The 23,303-nt window shown below is 47.0% G+C and overlaps 1 protein-coding gene across 3 annotated transcripts; it reads left to right on the top strand.

The window, feature by feature from the left end:
• Positions 1–23,303, top strand: ube4a (ubiquitination factor E4A (UFD2 homolog, yeast)). Of its 3 annotated transcripts, none has more exons than XM_069183020.1 (20): positions 1–83; positions 4,187–4,359; positions 5,117–5,293; positions 6,257–6,369; positions 7,225–7,377; positions 8,822–8,981; positions 9,219–9,421; positions 9,948–10,139; positions 10,396–10,729; positions 11,369–11,495; positions 12,127–12,434; positions 13,981–14,113; positions 15,756–15,946; positions 16,751–16,851; positions 17,464–17,577; positions 18,244–18,418; positions 18,703–18,883; positions 19,189–19,336; positions 19,906–20,063; positions 20,545–23,303. In XM_069183020.1, the coding sequence occupies exons 2-20, from the start codon at positions 4,230–4,232 to the stop codon at positions 20,678–20,680; spliced, it is 3,234 nt and encodes a 1,077-aa protein (XP_069039121.1). In that variant the 5' UTR covers positions 1–83; positions 4,187–4,229; the 3' UTR covers positions 20,681–23,303. The 3 variants fall into 3 exon arrangements, with proteins under 3 accessions (XP_069039121.1, XP_015192960.1, XP_015192961.1); XM_015337474.2 differs by lacking the exon at positions 1–83 and adding an exon at positions 108–899; XM_015337475.2 differs by lacking the exon at positions 1–83 and adding an exon at positions 2,930–3,642.

Here is a 23,303-nt window from a genome sequence, read left to right as displayed (position 1 = left end):
AAATATTGATTTTATATTTCTGTTATTTATTGAATTTCTATCCTCTTATTTAATAAATTGGATATATGTCAGTCCACTTCCTGGTAAGTAAAACGAAACATATTTGTGACGTGCATTTGTGTTGTATAGTTAAAAAGAAGTTACACAGTATAAAGTCTGAATCATTTTTATTCAGGTCTCGAAATGAAATGACATTGTTGCCGTTGTTTAATGCTCACGCGAAAATGTCACAAAATAATGTTTTATTGCCACTGAAGCATATTACAAAACGATACCACACTTTTGCCCTGTGAAACCAATCTGCTTGGAATGAAGTCCTGAAATTGTATTGGTCTATAAATCACATCCAGAAACTCGCTTCGGTGTTTCTGAGTTTAAAATCCAGTTACACTTATGCACACCTAAACTCACACACTCGGGCCCTCTCAAGCAATCGTGTATATGTTCAAGTCAAGACTAGCTTTTTGGCACACGTAACAGTCTCAGACAGTGGTTACGTTTGTCTTTTACAAAGTTTACTAAGGCTGCAATTCAACCTTCAATATTCTGGCATCTTAAATATCATTTTAATGTGATTTCTGTTTTAAAAGGGTCTTCCCTTGCCCGGAAAAAAGAAAACTTTGGATTCCACATTCAATAAAAGATACACAAGTAACCCAATATGTTTTCGAGTTACTTCAGCACTTTCTGTTCTTGGTGAAACCGCTTTTCATTCGGCGTACCTATATTCCACCGCCCTCCTGTAGCCTTTCCCTTTAAGACGCTTCAGCTCCTGCCGTCTCATACTGATGACGTTTTACTCATTTCTGTTGATCGAGGAACTGAGGGTCCTTGTGTAGTACCAAAGGAAAAGGCAAATACGGTGTGATTACTAGAGAGAGCAAAAAAAAGGTGGCCAGGTAAGGCGATCGTCTTTTTGGGTAAGGTGGGCCATTTCAGTGTTACAACAAGAAGATCATAAAACTGGTAAATAGTGATATTAATGTTTTTATGCCCGGTGGTCTCTGCTGGTAACTGGTGTCGCTGGATGTAGAGAACTGCATTTCCCTCTACTGTCATCGATCTTAAGGTCAATAATCTAAACTTTACTGATAAGGAGGCAATTATATGTTATGTAATCGGTCAGTGTACACATGTTTTTGTTATAGTTGTTATGTTTTGATGGTCACTTTTGATTAAACTGTAACGTAATGCCACGCTCAACTTTACAATCCACAGCACCTGTCAACTCGCCTTCAATATCTGCAGCTCGCCATATGTTTTAATGTGTTTAAAGCCATGTTTGCATGATAAATCCAAATGTACATCGCAAAAGGAGTCGTTGAAAGTTACTTCACTGTAAACATCACAACGCTAAATGATTTAGCAACCTTTTCATTTCCTAATTCCTCCTGTTTTTTACGAGCTTCAGTTTTAAGTTGTTATTCACCATCGATTAGAAAAAAACAAGACAAATTGTTTGTGTTATGTTGTAGTAGGAGGCTGACATTAGTGCATTTCATCAGATGCAACGACACTGAAACTGAGTTCCGTTTGTGTATTGCATACCCCAATTAACTTATTTAAAGCTTTGTCAGTTTCACTGGGGTGTATTATCAGGACAGTGTCAGAGTTGTGATCGCGACGTCTTCATCATGAGGAGGATAAAGATCAGCAGAACACTTATTCACAACGAATATTGCAATGATGTAATGTTTATTTAACATTGCGCTATCAATGTAATTTATCGATCGACGAAATAATTATTTAAAAACTCTGCATTAGTATAGGTTATAATGTGTGGACGTTTATGCACAAATAAGACAAATAAATAGGACTTCAGTATTCTTCCTATTTTGAAATGCGCTTTCCAAATAAATGAAGTTATTTAGCTTCAAAATTATCTTGGAAACATTTATTTTTAATAACTTTAAAGTGCGTACATCTTTTATGAATTTAGTGGTGTTACAGTTACATAACGTCGTAATCTTACAAAACGAGCTCGTGGCAGGGTTCAGTCCTCTGCCATGGGCATTGTTTTTGATTTATGTATTAAACATTATAACAGTATTAAACATTATATTGTGGTGCTGCTGTGTGATTGTGCCAGTCTACTGTATCTAATAACAGGTAACAGAAGTTCAGGGACAGACATTAGAGAAGGGTTGTCAGACTCATTTGCTGGAGGGAACAGTGTCTGCTGGTTTGTGGTTCAACCTACGTAGTGTAGTAAACAGCAGACCTGGTTATTATCTTAATTAGACACCACTTGACTTTTGATAACCACTTTATCCAGTTCAGGGTCACAGTTTACTGTGACATCTAAAAGATTTTTCTTTTGGTCTTATACAGTTGATCCCTAAAAAAAAAACACACTTTAGGAAAAGTGCAGTTACCTATATGACACCTTCAGGTGTAGTTAGAAGTCTTAACAATCATGCTGTTAATGAAATAATTTAAGCAGCTGAGATCTAAGTGAGAGGACAAAATCAAGAGCATGCCAGGCCCCTGTTTTAGAGAGTTTCGGGCAGTGTTTTTCACTCGGGGAGATGAACACAGTCGCTTACTCAAAGAGTGAATCGTGGCAGCTGCAGATGTTTTTATTAGAAGTCACAGCTTCTAAGAATATTAAACTGTTAACAGCGAACATCGAAAAAAGGGGCTTTTAACAGTCTGGAGGAGACAAATGAGCAGCATCCCAGCAGTGGTATCATCATCATCGCGTCAAAGTTGTTGTGAAGAGCAGAGTACCTTCATCACAGTTGTGGCTCATGTAATTACACTGACATGGAAGGAGACTATGCTGAGGCAGCAGTCTAGAGGACATGAATGCAGTAGGTAACTTGGATTACCTACCGTGTGCTGCTCAGAGGCTGGGCATTAAGAGGAATATGATGATAGCGTTCCTGTACCCTTGTTTCCAGTGTAGATTGACATGGTCGGTCTGCGGCTGTGCACAGTCTCAGCTGACTTGCTGTGAGTTACCTGCTGGGGAAAAAGATCTTTCCTTTAAGAGTTCGCCTTTTACTCTTTTTGGTTCGCATTGATTTTGGAGGGTGCGGCATGTCACTGTGGAGAATGCATTGTCATTGTCTAGGCTGAGAGGAATCTACTTGAGACGCTTTGTCACTGTGACCCCCAGGTCTGATCTAACTGCACTGTAGACACAGAGCAGGGCTGGACCTCTCCCGGTGGTGGAGGGGACTCGTAAGAAGACCAATTAGCCTTCTGCAGCAATAGCCAGTGCTCAGGACAGCTCCCTGGCCTTTAGATATTGCTCCAGTTTGGCAGGGTGCCCAAGGTGCCAGAGAACACTGGCACATTTTTTTTACATTCTGAGTCTCAGTCACATTGCAGGAGAAAGCCCCATCAGCCCTGTTGTTATACTCAAGCAAATGAATAGGCTTTTGTGTCTTGGCAGCACATCGACAGAGGTAAGAAATTAATAGTTCCATTTCTACCTAGACTGTTCCCTGGCAGTCTTGGTGTGCTGCAGTGGTGCAGAGTTCAGTGTTCTCATACAGTGGAGTATGGGAAGAAGACCACGCGTCACCTGTCTGTGTGGCTGTGTTGTGCAGTACCCAGCCTCTCTGGTGAGCGCAGGTCTCCTTGCTTATGTACAGGTTCTGGCAGAATTGGCAGGGAAGGAGTGTCTGTTTACAGGTAAGCAAGGAGTGCTTTTCTCTCTGATTAGGCACAGGGGCAGGTGCTGATTGATTTAGAAAAGTGAAGTGTGGCACAGTGGAGTCTGTGTGTGCCTGTGTGTCAGTATTCTGAGCCTGGAGTATTTGTGTACATATGCGAGTTAAGAGTCAGCTGGGTTAGTTATCTGATTGTGTCAGCCAGTGCAGTGGGGTGTGAGTGAGGTACTTCTCAGTCAGTGCTGGGAACTGTCACTGCAGTGTGTTTGTACGCAGTGTCTCGAGGGTTGTCTGTTTGTGCACAGTGTCACAAGGGTTATGTGTTTGTACGCAGTATCACAAGGGTTATGTGTTTGTGCGCTGTGTCACGAGGGCTATGTGTTTGTGCGCTGTGTCACGAGGGCTATGTGTTTGTGCCCTGTGTCACGAGGGCTATGTGTTTGTGCGCGGTGTCGCAAAGGTTATGTGTTTTTGCACGGTGTCGCGAGGGTTATGTATTTGTGCGCAGTGTAACAAGGGATATGTGTTTGTGCACGGTGTCACGAGGGTTGTTTGTTTGTGCACAGGCTGCTGGGCAGTGCCTGTGGATGGAGTTGCTGCCCCAGTGAAATGACCGACCAGGGCAATAACAACCAGAGCTTCTCCCGAAACCCCTTTGCCGCTCTCTTCAGCTCCGTGGCCGATGCCAGACAGTTTGCATCTGGACAGAAACAGCTGCAGGAGCACACACAGCCTCCACGTGAGTCCCGTCCCCATTGCTGCTACTGGCAGTGCCCTGAAGCGTGTTTGTACGATATTACTTGGCGTGCACAGTTCCCAAACACCAGTGCTTACTCATACAGACATGACTTATGACTCCAGACGAGCAGACAGTATGGGCACAGTCGTAAATTACTTTTATTGCAAATCAAACGATATCTTAAATTATATCATAAATTCTAAAGTGCCCAAACAGTACCCAGAGGAACACACAGGAACAAATGAGTATGTGTTTGCATGTTAGCGGGAGTGACCGCTGGAGTGACTGCAGGAGTGACCGGTGGACTGTCCGTATGTGCGTGCTGTAGTGGGGAGTGATCGCAGGAGTGATCGCAGGAGTGATCGCAGGAGTGATCGCAGGAGTGACTGTGTGTGCGTGCTCTAGCGGGGAGTGACTGTGTGTGCGCGCTCTAGCGGGGAGTGACCGTGTGTGCGCGCTCTAGCGGGGAGTGACCGTGTGTGCGCGCTCTAGTGGGGAGTGATCGCAGGAGTGACTGTGTGTGCGCACTCTAGCTGGGAGTGACCATGTGTGCGAGCTCTAGCGGGGAGTGACCGTGTGTGCGCGCTCTAGCGGGGAGTGACCGTGTGTGCGCCCTCTACCGGGGAGTGATCGCAGGAGTGACCGTGTGTGCGCACTCTAGCTGGGAGTGACCATGTGTGCGCGCTCTAGCAGGGAGTGACCGTGTGTGCGCGCTCTAGCGGGGAGTGACCGCCCGCCCCATGCTGCCCTGTTTCAGTGGACGATTCGGGGGAGAGCACGGAGGAGTCGGAGAACTCGGTGTCGGACAGCATCGACGACAATGACGACTCGCTGGCCGAGATCAGCCGCTCCTTCCGCTCCCAGCAGGAGCTCTGCCAGCAGCTCAACGTCAACCACATGATCCAGAGGATCTTCCTCATCACGCTGGACAACAGTGAGTGCCGCTCCTCCCCAGCGCCCAGGTGCAGCCGGGCGTGGGTACTGCTGGCCTGGAACACAGAGAGCGCTTTGTTTCCAGCAGGGAGCTCTCTCCTGGGTAATCGCTGCTCACTGATAGAACGCTTGCTCGGCCCTTGTCAGTGCTCTGACGCTCATGCCAGGTGGAATGACTTATCCTCGTTACACTGAAGGGAAGGCAGGGGCCATCTGACTCAGCTGAGCGGATCTGCCATCATATCATTACTGCCTTTAGAGAACAGCTGTGCTTCTGAAGCACAAACTGGGATGCAGCCTTCACCGGCTTTACACCTTCTTATTAAACCCCGTGGCCTCGCTCTCCCCCTCTCACATGCCATCAATCCTGGTGCAGGCAGGAGCCCTGCTGATGGGCTTCTTTCATCTTTGGCACCTTCACGATGGAAGCGCTGTTTAATTCCTTAATAAAACAGGGGAAAACGTTTTCAGCTGCAGCTGGGTTGCAGACTATCTCGGGCACCTGTGTGCCCAGATTGATCAGTCCGAAACCCAGTGCCTCATTTTCATGATGCCAGTGTTAAACAGCCTTTCTAAAACAGGCTGTTGCAGCGCTTTAGGTGTCATTTACTAGGCTCCTAATGTGATGAATATGCAGTATTTTCTGGACCTCGGCACCGTTTCCTGGGAGCTTCAGTCTCGGTTCCCTTTGATCAGAGCGGTCAAATCCAGCTTCTCGGCAGCTGCGTAAGATGATACGGACTCTTCCAGTCCGTCATGTTGCATGACGTCAGCGCACCCGCCCTTAGCTGACCCCTAAATAATGCAATAAGTCTTGCTCCCCAAGATACAATTGCTCCAGTGACCCTGGTCTTGCCCTGCGTGTTAGAAGGGAAGCAGTAGGGTCTGAGTTTGTCTTCTTAGCCTCTCCTCTCTCTCGGGGTGAGCGAGTAGCCTCAGCCCCTGTCTGTGTGCGGCTGTGCAGGTGACCCCAGCCTGCGGGGGGGGAACGGGATCCCAGCGCGATGCGTCTATCTGGAGGAGATGGCTGCAGACCTGGATGGACAGGACTGGCTGGACATGGACAACATTGAGCAGGTGGGAGAGTGCTCTGGTGGAGACATGCGTTCATGTATCTCTAGATACTCCGAGCCCTATGTTGTATAGCACCTCTCACACACACGGGCATTGACATGGCACTTATACCAAATAGGCATCCTGTATTATATGTGGTGCACTGTGCCATATAAAACACATACACAGAACTTTCTTAATGACCAGGCAAGATAAACTATATTAGAACATGTGGATAGTTACAAACCACAGGTGGCCCATCTGGCCCATTTGGAGGTTTTGATCCAAGGATCTCATCCAGCCTCTTCTGGAAAGAAGCCAGGATGTCAGCTTCAACGACACGGCTGGGCAGCCCTGTGCCATACCCCCACCACCCTTGGGGTAAAAGAGAGTCTCCTATCCCAGTTTTTAAAGGCACGTGGTGTCCACTTGTGTCCTCTTGTATCTGCTTGACTGCTCGATCTGAAGAGACGCACTGGAGGAGATTCGCTGTCAGTGCCTGGGAGGATTTGATATACTTCTGTGTTCGAAAACCAAGAACATGGAGCTCCTTCAGCCCACCGGCCACAGGATGTCACTTTAAACGCAGAGTTGGTCTGGTCGCTTTCCTCTGGTCTGATTCCTGTTGGTGTAAGAGCCAGAACTGTAATTTTAATGCATATCGCCCAAAACAAAACAGACGCAAGAAGAATATACACAAACCAGGCACCCTGCCACAGAGATGAATACCAGCAGGACACAAGGACACATGGGAAGACACCGTAAATTAAATAGAAGGAAAAATGAAGAGTCAGCAGATCACTTGTGCTTTATTCATCCAGTTATTATATACTGCACACCCATTCCTGGGATTTCTGTCTTCTCCTCTCTCCACTGCAGGCCCTGTTTAACCGGCTCCTGTTGCCAGAGCCAGGAAACCACCTGATCTTCATGACCTCCTCCAGCGCGGTGAACATGTCGGCGGACCGCGATGCTGGCGAGAAGTCTGCGGTGCCCTACCTCTACGCCTGCTATCAGAGAGCCAAGGAGGAGGTAGGGCGGCGGGGCAGGGGGCAGGGAGAGGGGGGTTTCCAAGCCTGGGCCAGGCAGGTGGTCTCGCAATGGGGAGGAGGTGTCGGGATCGAGCCCGCTTGACGACGGCTCTGGTTTGGTGTCGGAAAGGTCAGGGCTCCCTGCTTATCCGAGTCCCACCTTACCGCCATTCCTGAAAAGCTGACTCAGAGGAGCTAAGCAGCTCCAGGAGGTTCGTGTCAGTGCAGTGCATGAGGAAAAAAACATATTCTCATCTTTTCGTACACATAAATGTAATCAGAGAATTATATCCTTGCAGGAAACGCTACGAGTTGCAGACGCCCTTAGTGAGGGAGTGGGGTGGTGGCCCAGGGATTAGCTGTGCTGCCTCGCAGCGCTGGGGCCCTGGGTTTAATCTCTGGGGTGCTGTTTGGGTGGAGTCTGTATGTTCTCCTGCGTTTCCTCTGGGAGCTCCAGTTTCCTCCCACAGTCCAAAGATATGCTGGTAGGTTAACTGGCTTCTGGGAAAACTGGCCCTGGTGTGAGTGTAAGGGCGTGTGCCCTAAGATGGACTGGCACAGAGTGTACCCTGCCTCCTGCCGCTGCTCGTCAGGTTAGGCTCCAGCGTCCCCAGTAACCATGTATTGGATAAAGTGGTTAGGAAGTGGGTGGATGAAAGGGACACTTAAGTGTGCCGCATGAGTCCAGGGTAAAAGCACTGGATTCAGGAGTGAAAATCAATGCAGGGACAAAATGATGAGAGGGGAGAAAAAGCATGTTTTCTACTTGATTTGAAGGGGAACTCCAGTCCCAATTTCTCAAACCGGATATTACAATTCAGTAACAATTAAATTAAAATTCATTGATGGTATAGAAAAATTAAACAAATTTCAAATTGAGCACAAAATCATGAATTTTGTGAAAGCACTGTAAATCGCCGTGCTGTCGCAAACCCCTGGTCTCATCCACGGACGAGAGTGAGAGTTCGCACGTATAGCGACACGAAGCGGCCCTTCTTGCTCACTAGTCACCGTAAAGACTAATGTAATGTGATGTACAAGAGAATAAATTCAGGTTGTGCAGCAGACGTTTCACTGCATTGATGTTCCAACTTGATCTGCATGGCAAAGTTAACAAGTAAGTAGTATCTGTCGGCAAAACCGTCTTGAAGTCGAGAGCAATATTTCTATTGGATCAAGAAAGATGTGTTCACAGGCCTGCTTGTTTACAATGTCACAGAGCCACAACACATCCCGGGGAAATTGGGTTACCTCGGTCTGAATTGCGGAACATGGCGCATTCCTGGAAATGTAGTCTAGTTTGTGGTCGGAGGTTTTCCAAGTAACTGTGTACATTTTGTGCGGATTCTTTCTAGAAAAATAGCGTTGCAGTTCCCCTTCGCACCCCTCTGGCGGGTGCTCACTGTCCAACCGTCCAACTGCGTCCCACACGTATTGTCCCGCAGATCACCAAAGTGCCAGAGAAGCTGCTGTCGTACGCCGTGCGCTGCAAGAACCTGACCGTGTCCAACGCCCGCACTGTCCTGCTGACCCCAGAGATGTACGTCAGCCAGAACGTCTACGAGCAGCTGCTGGACCTGCTGTTGGAAGGCGTGAGCGGAGCGCGTGAGTTCCCAGGACCCTAAGGGGGGGGGCCTGGTTGGAGGGGTGTCGTGTTATTATTTTACGGAATGGGAGGCAGCTTTTCAAAACGGGACTGCCTCGATCATGCACTGCGGCGTCAGAACTTGTTGTTTTCTAGATTTGCACGGTTTAGATGGCGCGTTGTCTTCTGCCGAAGAGCGGGGCTCTGCCCTCAGCTCCGCGGGCGGCCTCGTGCATCCCCCCTTTCTGTATCCTCAGAGCTGGATGAAGTGGTGGAGTTTGTGGAGGAGGTTATTGCCGCCCTGGTGGCCGATCAGGAGGTGCGCACCTTCGGGGAAGTGATGGTGCCGGTGTTGGACATCCTGCATGGTCGAATAAAGGACCTGGAGCTGTGCCAGCTGCTGCTCTACTCCTACATGGAAGTGCTGCTGTACTTCAGCCGCCAGAGGGACATTGCAAAGGTCGGGGTGTCGCTGCCACCAGCACAGGCCGAGACAGTGAGGGCGTTTATAGCAGCACACATACTGTAGGTGCATAGCAAAGACCTCAAGGGCTGGGCTTCAGTTCAGAGTAATTTAAAAGGGCATTTATACAATTCTTGTTTTTAATGAGTTTTCTGGGCACATTCTGTTGAATGAGGAGGAGACTATTTCTCCTGTGATAGAATGATTAGTAGAACATTGTTAGATGTGCTCAAATAATTATAAGATTGTGCCATATTTTATACCATATATGTACTGAATCTGCTAAAAAAGAGTATTTTCTAAGAGGAGAAATAAAATTGCTAGTCGATTGAGATGCTGGAAGATGGTTGTTCCATGCAAGACACTGTTTGAGAAATAACCAGGTTTCAGCTTTCTTCAAGATCTCAACACCTTGCTTCACCCTGCAGGTGGAACAGACCAGCTGCCCTGGAGTTTCTCTCTGTGTTAAGTGGCGTGATCATGAAGCAGCTCAACCACAATCTCGCTATCTTTCTGGTTCCAGGTATTAGTTGAGCACATCCAGCCTAAAGACCCCAACAACGGGCTGCAGTACCAAAAGACCCTGCTGGGGGCGGTGCTGAACATCTCCTGCCTGCTGAAGACCCCCGGAGTGGTGGAGAACCATGGGTTCTTCCTCAGCCCCTCGCGCTCCAGCCCACAAGAGATGAAGGTGCAAGAGTCCAATATACACCAGGTGAGACGAGCTCTGTATCTGTCTGTGCCTGCGTAGTATTGTAGGGAAACATAGTATCTGGCTGAGGAGTCTCGAACTGTGGCTGAATATTGCAAACAAAAAGGCATACTTCTTTCATTCGTGAAAGTGCTAGTTTTCCGAGCAATCTGTGATGAGGTTTCGCATGGGGCCAGGCTGTGATTTCTTCCTGGTTCAAAGTGCGCTCAAAGGACACCCCTGACTCCTGCGGCCCTCTCTCTGCTCTGGCTCCCCACAGTTCATGGGCCAGTTCCACGACAAGCTCCACCAGATCCTGAAGAACCTGCTGCAGCAGTCCACCGAGATGCGCCACCTGCTGCTCTCCTGGCTGGGCGGCTGCCTGCAGGCTAACAGCGGGCGCGCCAAGATCTGGGCCAATCAGATGCCGGAGATCTTCTTCCAGATGTACGCCTCGGACGCCTTCTTCCTCAACCTGGGGGCCGCCCTGCTCAAGCTGTGCCAGCCCTTCTGCCGACCGCGCTCCGCCAAGCTACTGACCTTTAACCCCACCTACTGCGCCCTGAAGGAACTGAGCGAAGAGGAGCGTCGGAATCGGAATGTGCACACCCGAGGTCAGGCCAGGACGCCGATAATAGCTTGTATTCCATGATTGTAGAGTTCACTGAACTGATGTGTGCTACACCTGACATGTGTGCTACTATAAGCATGACTTAAAGGGTTGTTAAGGCATTAAGATTCTATGTGACCAACTTATGGTACTAAGACAGTTCTCTGCTGTCTGACTGAGTCCAGAGTAGCTACGACAGTTCGCTGCTGTCTGACTGAGTCATGAGTAGCTAACACAGTTTGCTCTTGTCTGACCGACTCAAGAGTAGGACCTTTGCTACTGTCTAACCAGCTGAAGAGATACTAAGTGTGCGGTTCACTCATTAATTTAGTCTTTACCGTCTCTTTGATTAAGAATTGGCACTACTAGACAATATTGTATGCTAAAACTTAAGTGGCTGGATTGTGTGCACTTGGGAGGAGTCATCCTACACTTCCTCATTCTCCCCCATGTGCGGCCACAGGGTTTGTAGCTGTGAGCCAGGATGTGAATCGGGTGGGTCTGGCAAAACAATTTTGTGTCAGGTGGTGTCAAAAAAACAACAATATTGGCTGGCGCAGAACCTCAGGCATTACTAATCCCTTGAGCTCAAAATGTTTCAAATCTCCTTCTGTCGTGTGTTTTCTTCCTGTTGCCTTGGCAGGTCTGGATAAAGAGACTTGTCTTATCCCCGCTGACCCCCAGCAGGTGGTAGAGTTCCCCCAGTCTTACAACCTGCTGACCGAGAACCTCATTCTCACTCAGTCGGCCCTTCACCTGGGCTTCCACAGGTACGTCCCGGTGCTGTTCGGCTGAAACGCACGTCCCGAGTGGCCCTTCCTGTCACGTTGGCCAACTGGGTACAGTTTGTGTTCAGAACAATAACCCTCTGGCGCTTACAAACCCTCTGTGATAACTCAGGGCCTTGCTTTTCCTTTTTTTTTCTCATGTGTAAGAAAAAGTAGCTAAGCATTTCAAAGCAATCTGACTCAGCTATTGTTACTGTGAGAGTGTGGAGCAAGCTGCCCCCTCCATCAAGCCATATGATTGAAGCCTATACCCTGGCTTCACTCCACAAACGGTTGGAACAGATCTCGGGATCAAGTAAGCACTAGCAACCTAATGAGTTTGATGCGCCAGGAGAACTCCTCTTTTAATTTGAGGATGCAAGCATGCCTTTGGATGACCCCAAATATTGTTTTGCTAGGATGTTATTGCATACATTTCACTGAAAATGTCTTAGTAAAATCTCTGCCTGGGTTACAGATTCTGGTTTGCAGCCCTGCTTGAGTTCTTACTGTATTGTTGCTAAGACACCTCTTCCTGTCTGGGAAGGAAGTGGCAGAGTGGCATGCATGTTTCCCCTGTCGCTGCAGCTGGTGCTCACGCTGTCTGCCGTGATCTGCCTCCCCGTCTCCCCAGGCTCCACGATCAGATGGTGAAGATGAACCAGTCCCTGCACCGGCTGCAGGGCTCCTGGCGGGAGGCCCAGCGGGGGCCCGGCCCCGGGGCCGAGCAGCTGCGTGAGCAGTTTGAGCGCCTCATGACGGTCTACCTGTCCACCAAGGCGGCCGCCACCCAGCCTGCCATGCTGCAGTGCTGCCTCAACCTGCAGGCCTCGACCGCCGCCCTGCTGGTGCAGCTGGGCCTGGGCAACGTGGGCCCCGAGCACGTCGAGCTGAGCTTCCCCTTGCCAACCGTCACCAACAACCTTCTCTGTTATGTGCCAGGTATGTGCCACCTCAGCCCTGGACCACAAAGTGTGTCAATACTTAGGATTGCCAGCTGTCAGTATTCAAAACAGCAATGATTGTATTATAATAATTGCTTATACTTATATAGCGCTTTTCTGGATACTCCACCCAAAGTGATTTACAGGTAATGGGGACCCCCTGCACCACCACCAGTGTGCAGCCCCCACCTGGATGATGCAATGGCAGCTAAAGTACTGGCTTACGCTCGCCATACATCAGCTGTTAGTGGGGAGGAGAACAGAGGGATGAAACCAGTTCATAGATGGGGATTATTAGGAGGCCATGATTGATAAGGGCCAATGGGAAATTTGGCCAGGACACCGGGGTGACACCCCTACTCTTTTCGAGAAATGCCCTGGGATTTTTGATGACCACACAGAATCAGGACCTCGGTTTTACGTCTCATTTGAAGGATGGCGCCATTTTTACAGTTTAGTGTCCCAGTCACTATACTGGGGCATTAGGACCCACACAGACCGCAGGGGTGCCTCCTACTGGCTCCTCTAACACCAGGTATTGGCCAGGTTTACACCTTGTTGAGCTTCAGTGGGGTGCCAGCTGTGATCTCCAGATGAACACACAAACCACGTGACACTGCACCCAGCTGCAGTGAAGCACTGTTACAAACTGATGAGTGTCTTTGCCCTGACAGATCCATGAGCTGATAGTGGTTTCAACGGGAATATTTTTAACAAGAGCACCTGCGTTATCTGGGAGATTTTAGCAGGGTGTATCTCTTATGTTTGAACATAAATGTAACTAACAAGCTATATGTGCTGGTTGCGATTTCATAGAAGAATGAAGGCGGTTTAACGCTTTTAATTATAGTTTAAAGGGCAGGTACTGAGGTCAAGCTTAGAAATTCCAGCACCTCCGTCTGTAGTTGAGCTGTGGAATGTGTAGATAAACAGGTGACGTCACTTGTTGTCCAATGTCACTGGTAGGAAAACAAAAATAAAATCTGGGGTATGCTAAAATTGTTCTTAATCATAGTAAGGTAATTGTTATACATGACCAAGTTTAATGTTTTGAACAAGGAAAATGAAAGGCTAAACCATATTATTACCCATCTATAACCCAGGTTTGCACTGAGCTAGTTTTACATTGGAACAAGTAAAGGTTTATTCCAGGCTGATAAGAAACGCAGTGTTTCGGCTGTTGGAGCCTTCTTCAGTTTGCTCAAACCTGTTTTCTTTCTTCTCTTTTCAGCATGGAACAAACCGATTACTTGTTCCTAGTTTTACATTGGTTGGGAGATCAGGAAAAAAGTCTCGATAATGGATAAGGCCACACTGATTTGCCCTGAGAAACATAGTGCTCATGACAGCGATCCCAGTTAGTGGGATTTGATTTCTTCTCAGTTATGTACTGCCCGTTCAAGTCTCTGAGCTGTCGCCAATCTACGATGCAAGAGTTTTTATTTTTGTCTAACATCTCAGCTGTTTTTTTTAGCCTTTTACAGAACTGTATCTGTTTTTACATGTATTGAATTCTTTCAATTTTGTATTCCAAAAAAAAACAGAATTCTTTGCGGAGAACATGGGCGACTTCTTCATCTTCCTGCGGCGTTTCGCAGACGAGGTGCTGGAGACGTCGGCTGAGTGCCTGGAGCAGGTCCTGCACTTCATCACCGTGTTCATGGGCAGCGAGGACAGGTAGGGGGTTGCATCTCAGCATTTCTTTTAGACACACCTGGGCGTCGGCTTCGACAGCATGACTGGACAGCTTGTTCCACACTCCCACCACCCTTGGAGTAAAGAAGTACCTCCTGTCCTTGGATTTAAAGGGGAACTGCAGTCCCAATTTCTCAGACCGCTTATTAAGTCTTGGTAACAAAATATATTATTTGGCGTTGTAGAAAAATTGAACAAATCCCCAACTAAGCACAAAATCTGGATCTTTGTGAAGATACTGTAAGTTACCATGGTGTCGAAAAAGCCCTGGTCTAGCCACGGGTGAGAGCAAGAGTTCCCACAAATTGTGACATGAAGCAGCCCTTCCTGCTCACTAGTCACTGTAAAGACTACTGTAATGCGGTGAACGAGAGAATAAGTTCAGGTTGTGCAGAAGACATTTCACCGCAGAAATGTTCCAACCTGATCTGCATGCAAAATTAACAAGTAAGTAGTGTTTGTCGGCAGAACCGTCAAATACACACGATATTTCTATTGGATTAAAAGAGATGGTTTCACAAGCCTCCTTGTTCACAATGTCATAGGACCGCATCAGGTCATCTGAAATTTTGTTGCCTCGCTCTGATCCGCAGACTGTGGTGCTGCGCATACCTGGACATTTAGTCTATTTTGACATGTAAATTAGAGGTTTTACAAGTTGTGTACATTTTGCTTTCGTTGTGGTTTGAAACGCTCTCAAGGGTGCTGATTCTTTCTAACCCCAAAATACAAAAATAGCAGTGCAGCTCCCCCTTAAATGCTCTTCCGCTTTGGACCTGCGGTGTAAATCTGCATCCCTGCAAGGTGAAGATAAACCCACTGTGGGCGTGTGAGGATCCTGTAGCACAGTGCCTGTGAGTGGGTGCTTTTCTGCTTACATTGTACAGTCTCAGGCAAAAACCCCTAGACTCAGGAGAGCTAAGCATAGTTTTTGAATGTTTAAGTTCAAATCCCTGGGTTTTGTTCCACCTGAGCCACTGTTAATGTAATTAATGATCACAGTTCTCACATTTTCCGTGTTATGTGTGTTTTTAAACCTTTTGGATGTACCAGGGTTGGTAATCACTATATCAACAGCTATATCACCCTGCAACTCACACCTGACAGCCCATTGAAACCAAGCAGGTGTGAGCCTGGTCAGTACCTGAATGGGAGACCTCCTGGGAAAAATTAAGATTGCTGCTGGAAGAGGTATTATTGGGACCAGTAGGGGGTGCTCACTCTACTGTCTGTGTGGGTCCTATTGCCCCAGTATAGTGACGGGGACAATGTACTGTAAAAAAGATGCGGTCCTTTGGGTGAGATATAAAACTGTGGTCCCGATTCTCTGTGTTCATCAAAAATCCCAGGGCATTTCTTGAAAAGAGTAGGGGTGTTACCCAGGCATCCTGGCCAAATTTTCCCCTGGCCTTTTCTAGTCATGTCCCCCTTAATAATCCCCAGCTATGAATTGGCTTCATCACTCTGGTGGAGAGGAGTCCTCATTACCTGTAAAGCACTTTGAATGGAGCGTCCAGAAAAGTATAAGTGTAAGGAATTATATTATTATGATATATGATGATATATGATGATGATGACAGAGGTGTGGGCACTGTGTGAGAAGTTCTCGCGTGCCCACCGGCAGGATGAAGAACCCACACCTAAGGGCCAAGCTGGCAGAAGTTCTGGAGGCAGTGATGCCCCACCTGGAGCCCGTGGCACCCGGTCCGACCCAGTCCAGCATGTTCCAGCGCCAGAGGGTCTTCTGCTCGTACCGCCACGCCGCACAACTGGCCGAAGCCCTCATCGCGGTTTTCGTGGACATCGAGTTTACTGGTAACTCCTCAGGCAATTTCTGTCCTATAATCTCCCAGCCTGCCCCAGTCCCCTGTCCCAGGTGAAGGAACTCTCAGTCACCCCGGGCCGGGTTTGAAAAATGATTTTCACGACACACTAGCTGTGTCATTTGATTTAAAAAAAAAACAATGGAAGGAAACACTTTCTTTTTTAAAAGAAGCTTTACTTCTGAAAAGGCGTTGTGTTTCTAACTGAAAAAAGAAACTGAGAGTGGAGGTCATGTTTTTTCTTTTTGCGGAAACTGAAATTGATCTAATGAAAATGATCTCTTTACTTGATTAACCAGCTGTAAACAGGAGCTACAGCAAAAGTCCCCTTGAACAAAAACGTCAGTCCGACGTTTCTCTTAGGAATGGCGAAAATTTGAGAAGATTTGAGCTCCTGTCTCCTTGGTCTTTCTGTAGTATACTCTCTCGAAACTACCTGTCAACCTTGTGGTTCTGCTGTTGCCGTGAAGCCCCTCCGTCGAAATAATCCTTTCTGTACATTACATTCTTTACTGGAGGAAAAACAACTAAAAAGGAGGAGCTGAACAAAAGATAAAACAAATTGTGATACAACTTGTTTTTGTTCGTTTCCCGCCCACATTCGTGATACAGTTGTTGACAGTTTTTTTGTCTGTTCATCTCGGGTCTCTGAGGTGTTTGGTTTTTTTCTTGAAGGTCCTGGCTGTATCCTTGTTCTGCCAGTTGTCACCCACAGTGCCTGTGGGCTCCTTCATTTCCCCCTAAGCTGTCCTCCCAAGTGCCTGTTTTTTCATTGTTCTTGCTGCTTTCTGTCTAGGGGACCCCCACCAATTTGAGCAGAAGTTCAACTATCGGCGACCCATGTACCCCATCCTCCGATACATGTGGGAACAGGACAACTACAGGGAGAGTATCAAGGTACAGACACCCCCCCCTCCCTACACCGTTTTTAGTTCTGAAAAAATTCCCACCGTTTCAAAATCTGAAACTATTGCTGGTGACTGGAGTATGTGATGCGGTACAATGCAGCGATGCTCTTCTCTTACTAGGTGGATTGAACCTGGTGAGAAATGAGAGATGATTTTCGCCCGTTTGCAGAGCTCATGCAAAGGGACTTTCTGTGCGCGTTTCCTGTTTCGCTGTGTAGGGGTGACTTCCTGCTCTGCTGTGGTTGCAGGAGAAATACCCAAGGATGTGTTTGCTGTACACAACCTGTTTTTCTTTGCCACTGATGCAGAGTTTTATTCTGTCCCAGAGGTCATAAGACAAAGTAATTCAATGCATTGTTGTGACATTAACTCTAGATCTCATGGCTAAATTAGAAGGTTGTGGATCTGGTAAATAACTAGTAAGTCTTATTAAGATTTTGATGAGGAGGAGGAAGAAAATACATATTATCTTGAGCTTTTAATGGAAGCAATGTGTGAGCTGAGAGTCCCTTTTATTCTGTGGTGAAACATGCACTTGCTCAAACGCTGAGGAACGTCTGGGCGGTCAGTTGATCAGGCGTGTCGGTTTGGTCTTGTGCAGCGTTTGGCCGACTACGCCTCGGAGAACCTGGAGGCTATGAACCTCCCTCTCTTCCTGCGCTTCCTGAATCTGCTCATGAACGACGCCATCTTCCTGCTGGATGAGGCCATCCAGGTAGGAGACCCAGGCTGTACGGGCAGGAAAAAAAACAGCTTAGGCAGCTTCAATAGGAACATTATTTCAAAAGCCTAAGACACTGCAGAGCACTGGTGGTGCAGTTTGAGGTGAGTGAGAGCGTTACTGGATTGCAGTGACCGCAGTAGGGGGCGTCATGCTGACCATTAAGAATGGATCATGCAAGCTGGAGGAGCATCGACTAATTCCTGATTTGGGAAAAAAAGGAATTGCTTCATGCCATATTTGAAATCAAATATAATCAAAATCACTTTTATTCACCAGTACGTGTCAGGTACAGGGATTTGTACCTTGGCACATGTGGAACCTGCTCAACAGTAAAAATCACACAGGTGCAAAAGGAGCATTAACATTACTGGCATAATTACATTGGACAATATACAAAAGATGAGGAGACACAAAAAGTACAGATGTGTTGTGTGCTCACAGTACAGTACAGATGTGTGGAACATGTAGACATTACAGTATATACAAGACGTTTATTACAGTACAGTGCAAATGTACAAACAATAGACAATGTAGAAGAAATATAAGAATGCAGGAAGGTAGCAGGGATGTGGGGTGGCGGGCTTCTTCATCTGCTGACCGAGCGGTGTTTGTCATTGACCAGTTAGTTTCCTTTCCTCGCTCGGCTCCTTCCCGCAGTACCTCAGCAAGATCAAGGTGCTGCAGATCGAGAAGGACCAGGGTGAGTGGGAGGCCCTGACCCCTGACGCCCGGCGGGAGAAGGAGTCCAGCCTCCAGATGTTCGGACAGCTGGCCCGCTTCCACAACATCATGTCCAACGAGACCATCGGCACGCTGGCCTTCCTCACGTCCGGTGAGAGAGAGAGGGAGTGGGAGAGGGGTGGTGGGGAGAAGGAGTGGAAAGACGATACAAGCTGTGAAACTGTAAATAGTATCACTTCAACAGAACCTTTTCCCTTGAGCCGAGTAAGAGTCATACGTTCTGTTGCTTTGTTTTAAAAAGGGAGTGACGAAATGTAGCAATTTGAATTTGAATCGGAAAAAATTGTCCCCGCCCATCAAACAACTATGGATTTTGGAAGATAGCGAATTTGCCTTTTTTATCTTCTGTCCTTTCTGTCTTTCTGGACGATTCAGAGATCAAGGTCCTGTTTGTCCACCCTCTCCTGGCCGAGAAGATCATCTTCATGCTCAACAACTTCCTCCAGCACTTGGTGGGTCCCAAGATGGGCGCCCTGAAGGTGAAGGACTTCAGCGAGTTCGACTTCAAGCCGCAGCAGCTGGTCTCGGACATCTGTACCATCTACCTCAACCTTGGGTATGTCTCCCAGCTGTGGGCGTTCACCTGTTCTTTCTTTGTGACCGGTGTGGGAACATGAACAAGATGCTCTTTTTTTCTACCTGTTATCCAGTCAGTCAGCGCTTGTTTCCCCATCACAATGTCTGAGTAGCTTCTGCAGGAGACCAAACTGTATGGCACTCCTGCCGAATCAGGTTGTGTTTGATTCCATTGTAAAATAAACTCCATTGTTTTTATGACCACCCACCTGGAAAGCTTGGGTATGACGCTGCAGAGGTGATGCGCCGCCTCGAGCGAGCATTTATTTTCCTGTCCTCCCCCAGAGACGAGGACAATTTTTGCGCCACAGTCCCAAAGGACGGACGCTCGTACTCCCCTACCCTCTTCGCCCAGACCGTCCGCGTGCTGAAGAAGATCAACAAACCGGGCAGCATGATCGTGGCCTTCAGCCTGCTGGCTGACAAGATCAAGGTGAGTCCCGGGCGTGAGTTGATCCGATCTGCTTGGCGGCGGAGACAAAGTGAGGCTTGCGTCCATATTGGCCTGTCCTGCTTCTCCCAGAATCCTCCAGGAGGGCCTCCACTGTCCTGACCTGACATTAGTATATGTCTGTGACGATTTAGTAAGTGAAAACTGGGCGATTCCTTTCGGAACAGCGATTTCTTACCCCCCCCCCCCACGTTGTTCACCTGCCTCCAAGCTTCATTAAAGAGTCAGCATATCTTTTTTATTTTCTCTTTAGCTTTTCAGCAGAGGCAAATGCAGGAACTGCTGTGTGTTTTCACTCGTGCTTTGGTCCAGCTTGTAAAATGACCATCCCATTGGTCGTTTGTGAAGCGCCTGGACAGAAAAATGGGGACAGGTGAATGACTGTCCCAAGTTGTGGCTTTAAAACAAACAGCATAACTTCGGTTTTTGAAATCCTGATCTTTGGCTGCCCCGTTAACGATGGCAATGCTTTGCGCCCAGTCTGGTTTTATTGCCACCCGCTATGAGAAGCCACTCACCCTGTGACTGTATCCCTGTTTTGTTGTGCCCAGTCCCTGGCTGACATTCAGCAGCAGGAGGAGGAGACGTACTACGACGCCCCCGATGAGTTCCTGGACCCCATCATGAGCACCCTGATGCTGGACCCCGTCATATTGCCCTCTTCCCACGTGACCGTGGACCGCCCCACCATCGCTAGGCACCTGCTGAGGTCTGCCTCTCCGCCCGTGTCTCTCGGAAATCCGGCGTGTTCGCTTCTAGGATCAGTGCACCTGGTTTGACGTGTGCTTGCTTTTTTGTAAGAGAGTAGTCAGTGTAAAAGGTGAAGGAACAAGTTGACCCGTCTTGCCTGTTGGGTTACTCGCGGTTTATTGGTCAGGGGATCTTATTCCTTTTTGCAAAAGCCTCCCAGGAAACCGGCTTCAAGTGAGTGTGTGTCTGGTCATATCCGTGTCTGACTCTGTGGCTGAGTTTCTAATTGAGCTTTGGAAATTTTCAAACTGAAGGCAAATGTTTGGGTTTTGTTATAGCTTAACGCTTTTATCCCAACTTTTTCTTTGGATCACTGGAGCGGTGCAGCTTAAAATGAAAAAAAGACACGTGGTGATATATTTTAAGGTGCCATTCTCCTTTAATGGGGGAAAAATATTTGGCTTCGTTTCCCAAGTTTCGCTTTGTGGTGTTCCCTCCAGTGACCAGACGGACCCGTTCAACCGCAGCCCCCTCACCATGGACCAGATCCGGCCCAACGCGGAGCTGAAGGAGAGGATCCGGCAGTGGCTGGAGGAACGTAAACAGGAGAGGCTGCAAATGGGGCCTAGTGGGTAGCCTGGCAACCGGCCTGCCGTGCCCCTCTTCAGGAACACTACAGCATCCCGCCCCCCACTGCTGCAGCCTTCCCGCACGCGCTCACTTTCGCCTTCTGACATCATCCCCGCCGACAGGATGTGGATCCTTCCACCTGGAAGGAATTCAGAACAGGACATGGGGGTGTGGGAGGGCGCTGGCCTGTAATTTCTTGATTCAGACTTCCGTGTTTGTGCCCAAATGCCTCATGCAGGTTAGTAAGGGACACTCCAGAAGAAAGAGGCATTCAACTGGAGCTTAGTGCTGAAAAGAATAGGTTTACATGGCTAAAATGATTGTTTATTGGCTAGAAAGGATCTGCATCTGGAGGGCCAAAAGTCTGACATTTACAAATGAATTATTATCTCTGAAGCATACCTTTATTTTAAACACTAGCCTGAGGTTCAGACATGCATTGCCTGCGGGGAAAAGTCTGTCAGGATGTTTAAACTCATGGAATACCTAAATATCTATGGGGTTTTTTTGCAGCTGGAGCTTGGTGTTGTCACATGTTTTTCTTTGAGGTATCCTGCACAGCAATTGAGACCTTCACACAAAACCAACCTTCACATGTCTATGACGCTGACTGTATTCAGTAGCATATTATTTGGCCCCGCTTAGGCTGTAGATAAAACATTGTATAGGGAAAGAATACAGAAATATTTCATGTATTGTTGATAGTATATATACAATTTCTGGATCAGGTAGGCAAATATTTAGCATGGTATCCAATCTACTATATGTTGATTCAATTCAATTTTAAAGGCAGCCTGTCTGGTTTTGGTCAGATCCATAAATTTCCGTCAGGTTTTCCTTGGGCGTCTCAGTTGTAACCAACACCTTTACTTCCGAAAAATGTGCTGATTTCTGACCGGTTTGGGGAGTGACTCAGTCAAGTGTGGACATGCAGACTGTCGATTCATGCAAAAACCAGAAACTCTACGTGAATCTTCAGATGTAACAAACCCTGAAAGAGACTGGGGGCCCTTTTAATCTGGCAGGCCATTTCAGATGCTTAACAACTGGGCTTCGGCAGTGCAGCAGAGTTCTCATTCTTTGTGATACGAGAGTCTGGAGTATTGCAAAAAAAGGCAAATGTGAATCCATTGTTTCCGTTTATTTTGGTGTGTTCTGTGCCTGTTGGAAGCGAGTAAGGCAGCAGTCTTCAATTATTTTTTGTTTTGAAATCTGTCATTGTTACTGGAATGTATGGTTATTTCTGTATTGTATGATGAATTGCAAGCTGTGGCTTCCATTTGTGCTTAAACGGAGGCACAGGGACTCGTTCTTAAAAGCAAAGGAATTTCCCTGATCCTGTTTTTTTTTTTGCGGTGCTTTGGCGATTTAAATATGTGTTCACGAGGTTTCGGTTTTTGGACATTCTGGGCTCTGACAGTGTAAACCACAGAGTTTAGTCATGTTTTTTTTCTTCCCTAGGCGAACCCAATGACCTCGGTTAAAATAAATAAATAAAACCATCAGGAATCCAGAGTCCTGTGAGACCAATTACCCTCCTGACCGGGGTAAAATCTCACACTGCTAACAACTAACATTTGCTGTAAAAATCATTATGTACTGTAGTAGCTAAACCCCAATCCTTACCATAGGCTTACTCATGCCTCAACCCTTTCCCTAAGTTTGACAGTGTCAAAAATGTGTTATTACTGTTTATAACAACATTAGTAACATGTTAATGATTTCTGATAACTTACCCTGTGTTGCTAGCGTCCCAGTCGCTTCTTTTATGCTTCTGCCTGCTGTAATACAATCAGCCAAGGAGTCTCTTATCAACACCTGCCCTTGAACATGCACTGTGACTGTGCTGGGTCCGGCATCAATGTTTTAAATTGCCCTTTCTGATGAATCAAATGAGGAAATAGTACACAGTTTATATTGTTGGGATGCAGATTTAAAACGAGGGGGGGAAGGGAATTAAAGCTATTCTCCTATAAGAAACCCGTTTCATACAGAAAGCATCAGGAGCCTCATTTAGTGTTGAGTGCCCTTTAAGAAATCAAAGTGGAGTAAATCTTTCTGTTTGTGAACTAAATGGCGGGTTTAGTTAATGGGATGCAATAGAGTGTTGTCAGAAAGACTCCTTTTACAAGCATTTCAATTTGAAGGGCAGTGGCGTAGGATTCTGGAAAGAATATATAACAATGCCAAGATTTTCCTCATGCCTGATATTCTGGTGGACGGAGAGACTGACAGGTGTCCTTTTGGTTTTATTTCAAGGAAGTTATAGAGTTCACGAAGGAGTTCAGATTTCACAGTGTGAATGAAACAGGAAGGCTTTGGAACTTTACTTCTAATATTGAGAAAACTGGCTTTAGGGTAGATGGAGGAAATCTTGAAACATGCAAATTTACTTTATTTTTCAGTAGTTTAAAGCTCATGTTGGTGTTTTTTTTTTGCCTTTACTGGGAAAGAAGCAAGGGAAGGCACAGTGCAGAGAAAAAGTTAAACCTTTCATGTAGCAGTGACATGCTTTCAAGATAGGCTCTTTAGAAAATAAAAATACAAAAATTCTATAAATAAGAATTGTAAAAAATCATTATATGTATTATTTTTAAGAATTTTATTAAAGCTCATATTGATTGCTTCA

Source organism: Lepisosteus oculatus, chromosome 23 (genome assembly GCF_040954835.1).
Source record: "Lepisosteus oculatus isolate fLepOcu1 chromosome 23, fLepOcu1.hap2, whole genome shotgun sequence".
Classification (NCBI taxonomy): domain Eukaryota; kingdom Metazoa; phylum Chordata; class Actinopteri; order Semionotiformes; family Lepisosteidae; genus Lepisosteus; species Lepisosteus oculatus.
Note: the sequence above shows the minus strand (reverse complement) of the source record. Positions and strands in the feature narration are given on the sequence as shown.

Coding starts and splice junctions, on each gene's coding strand:
- ube4a (XM_069183020.1), top strand. CDS start 4,230: ATGACCGACCAGGGCAATAACAACCAGAGCTTCTCCCGAAACCCCTTT. Junction 7,378..8,821: donor ATCAGAGAGCCAAGGAGGAG/GTAGGGCGGCGG, acceptor ATTGTCCCGCAG/ATCACCAAAGTGCCAGAGAA. Junction 15,947..16,750: donor CGTGGACATCGAGTTTACTG/GTAACTCCTCAG, acceptor CTTTCTGTCTAG/GGGACCCCCACCAATTTGAG.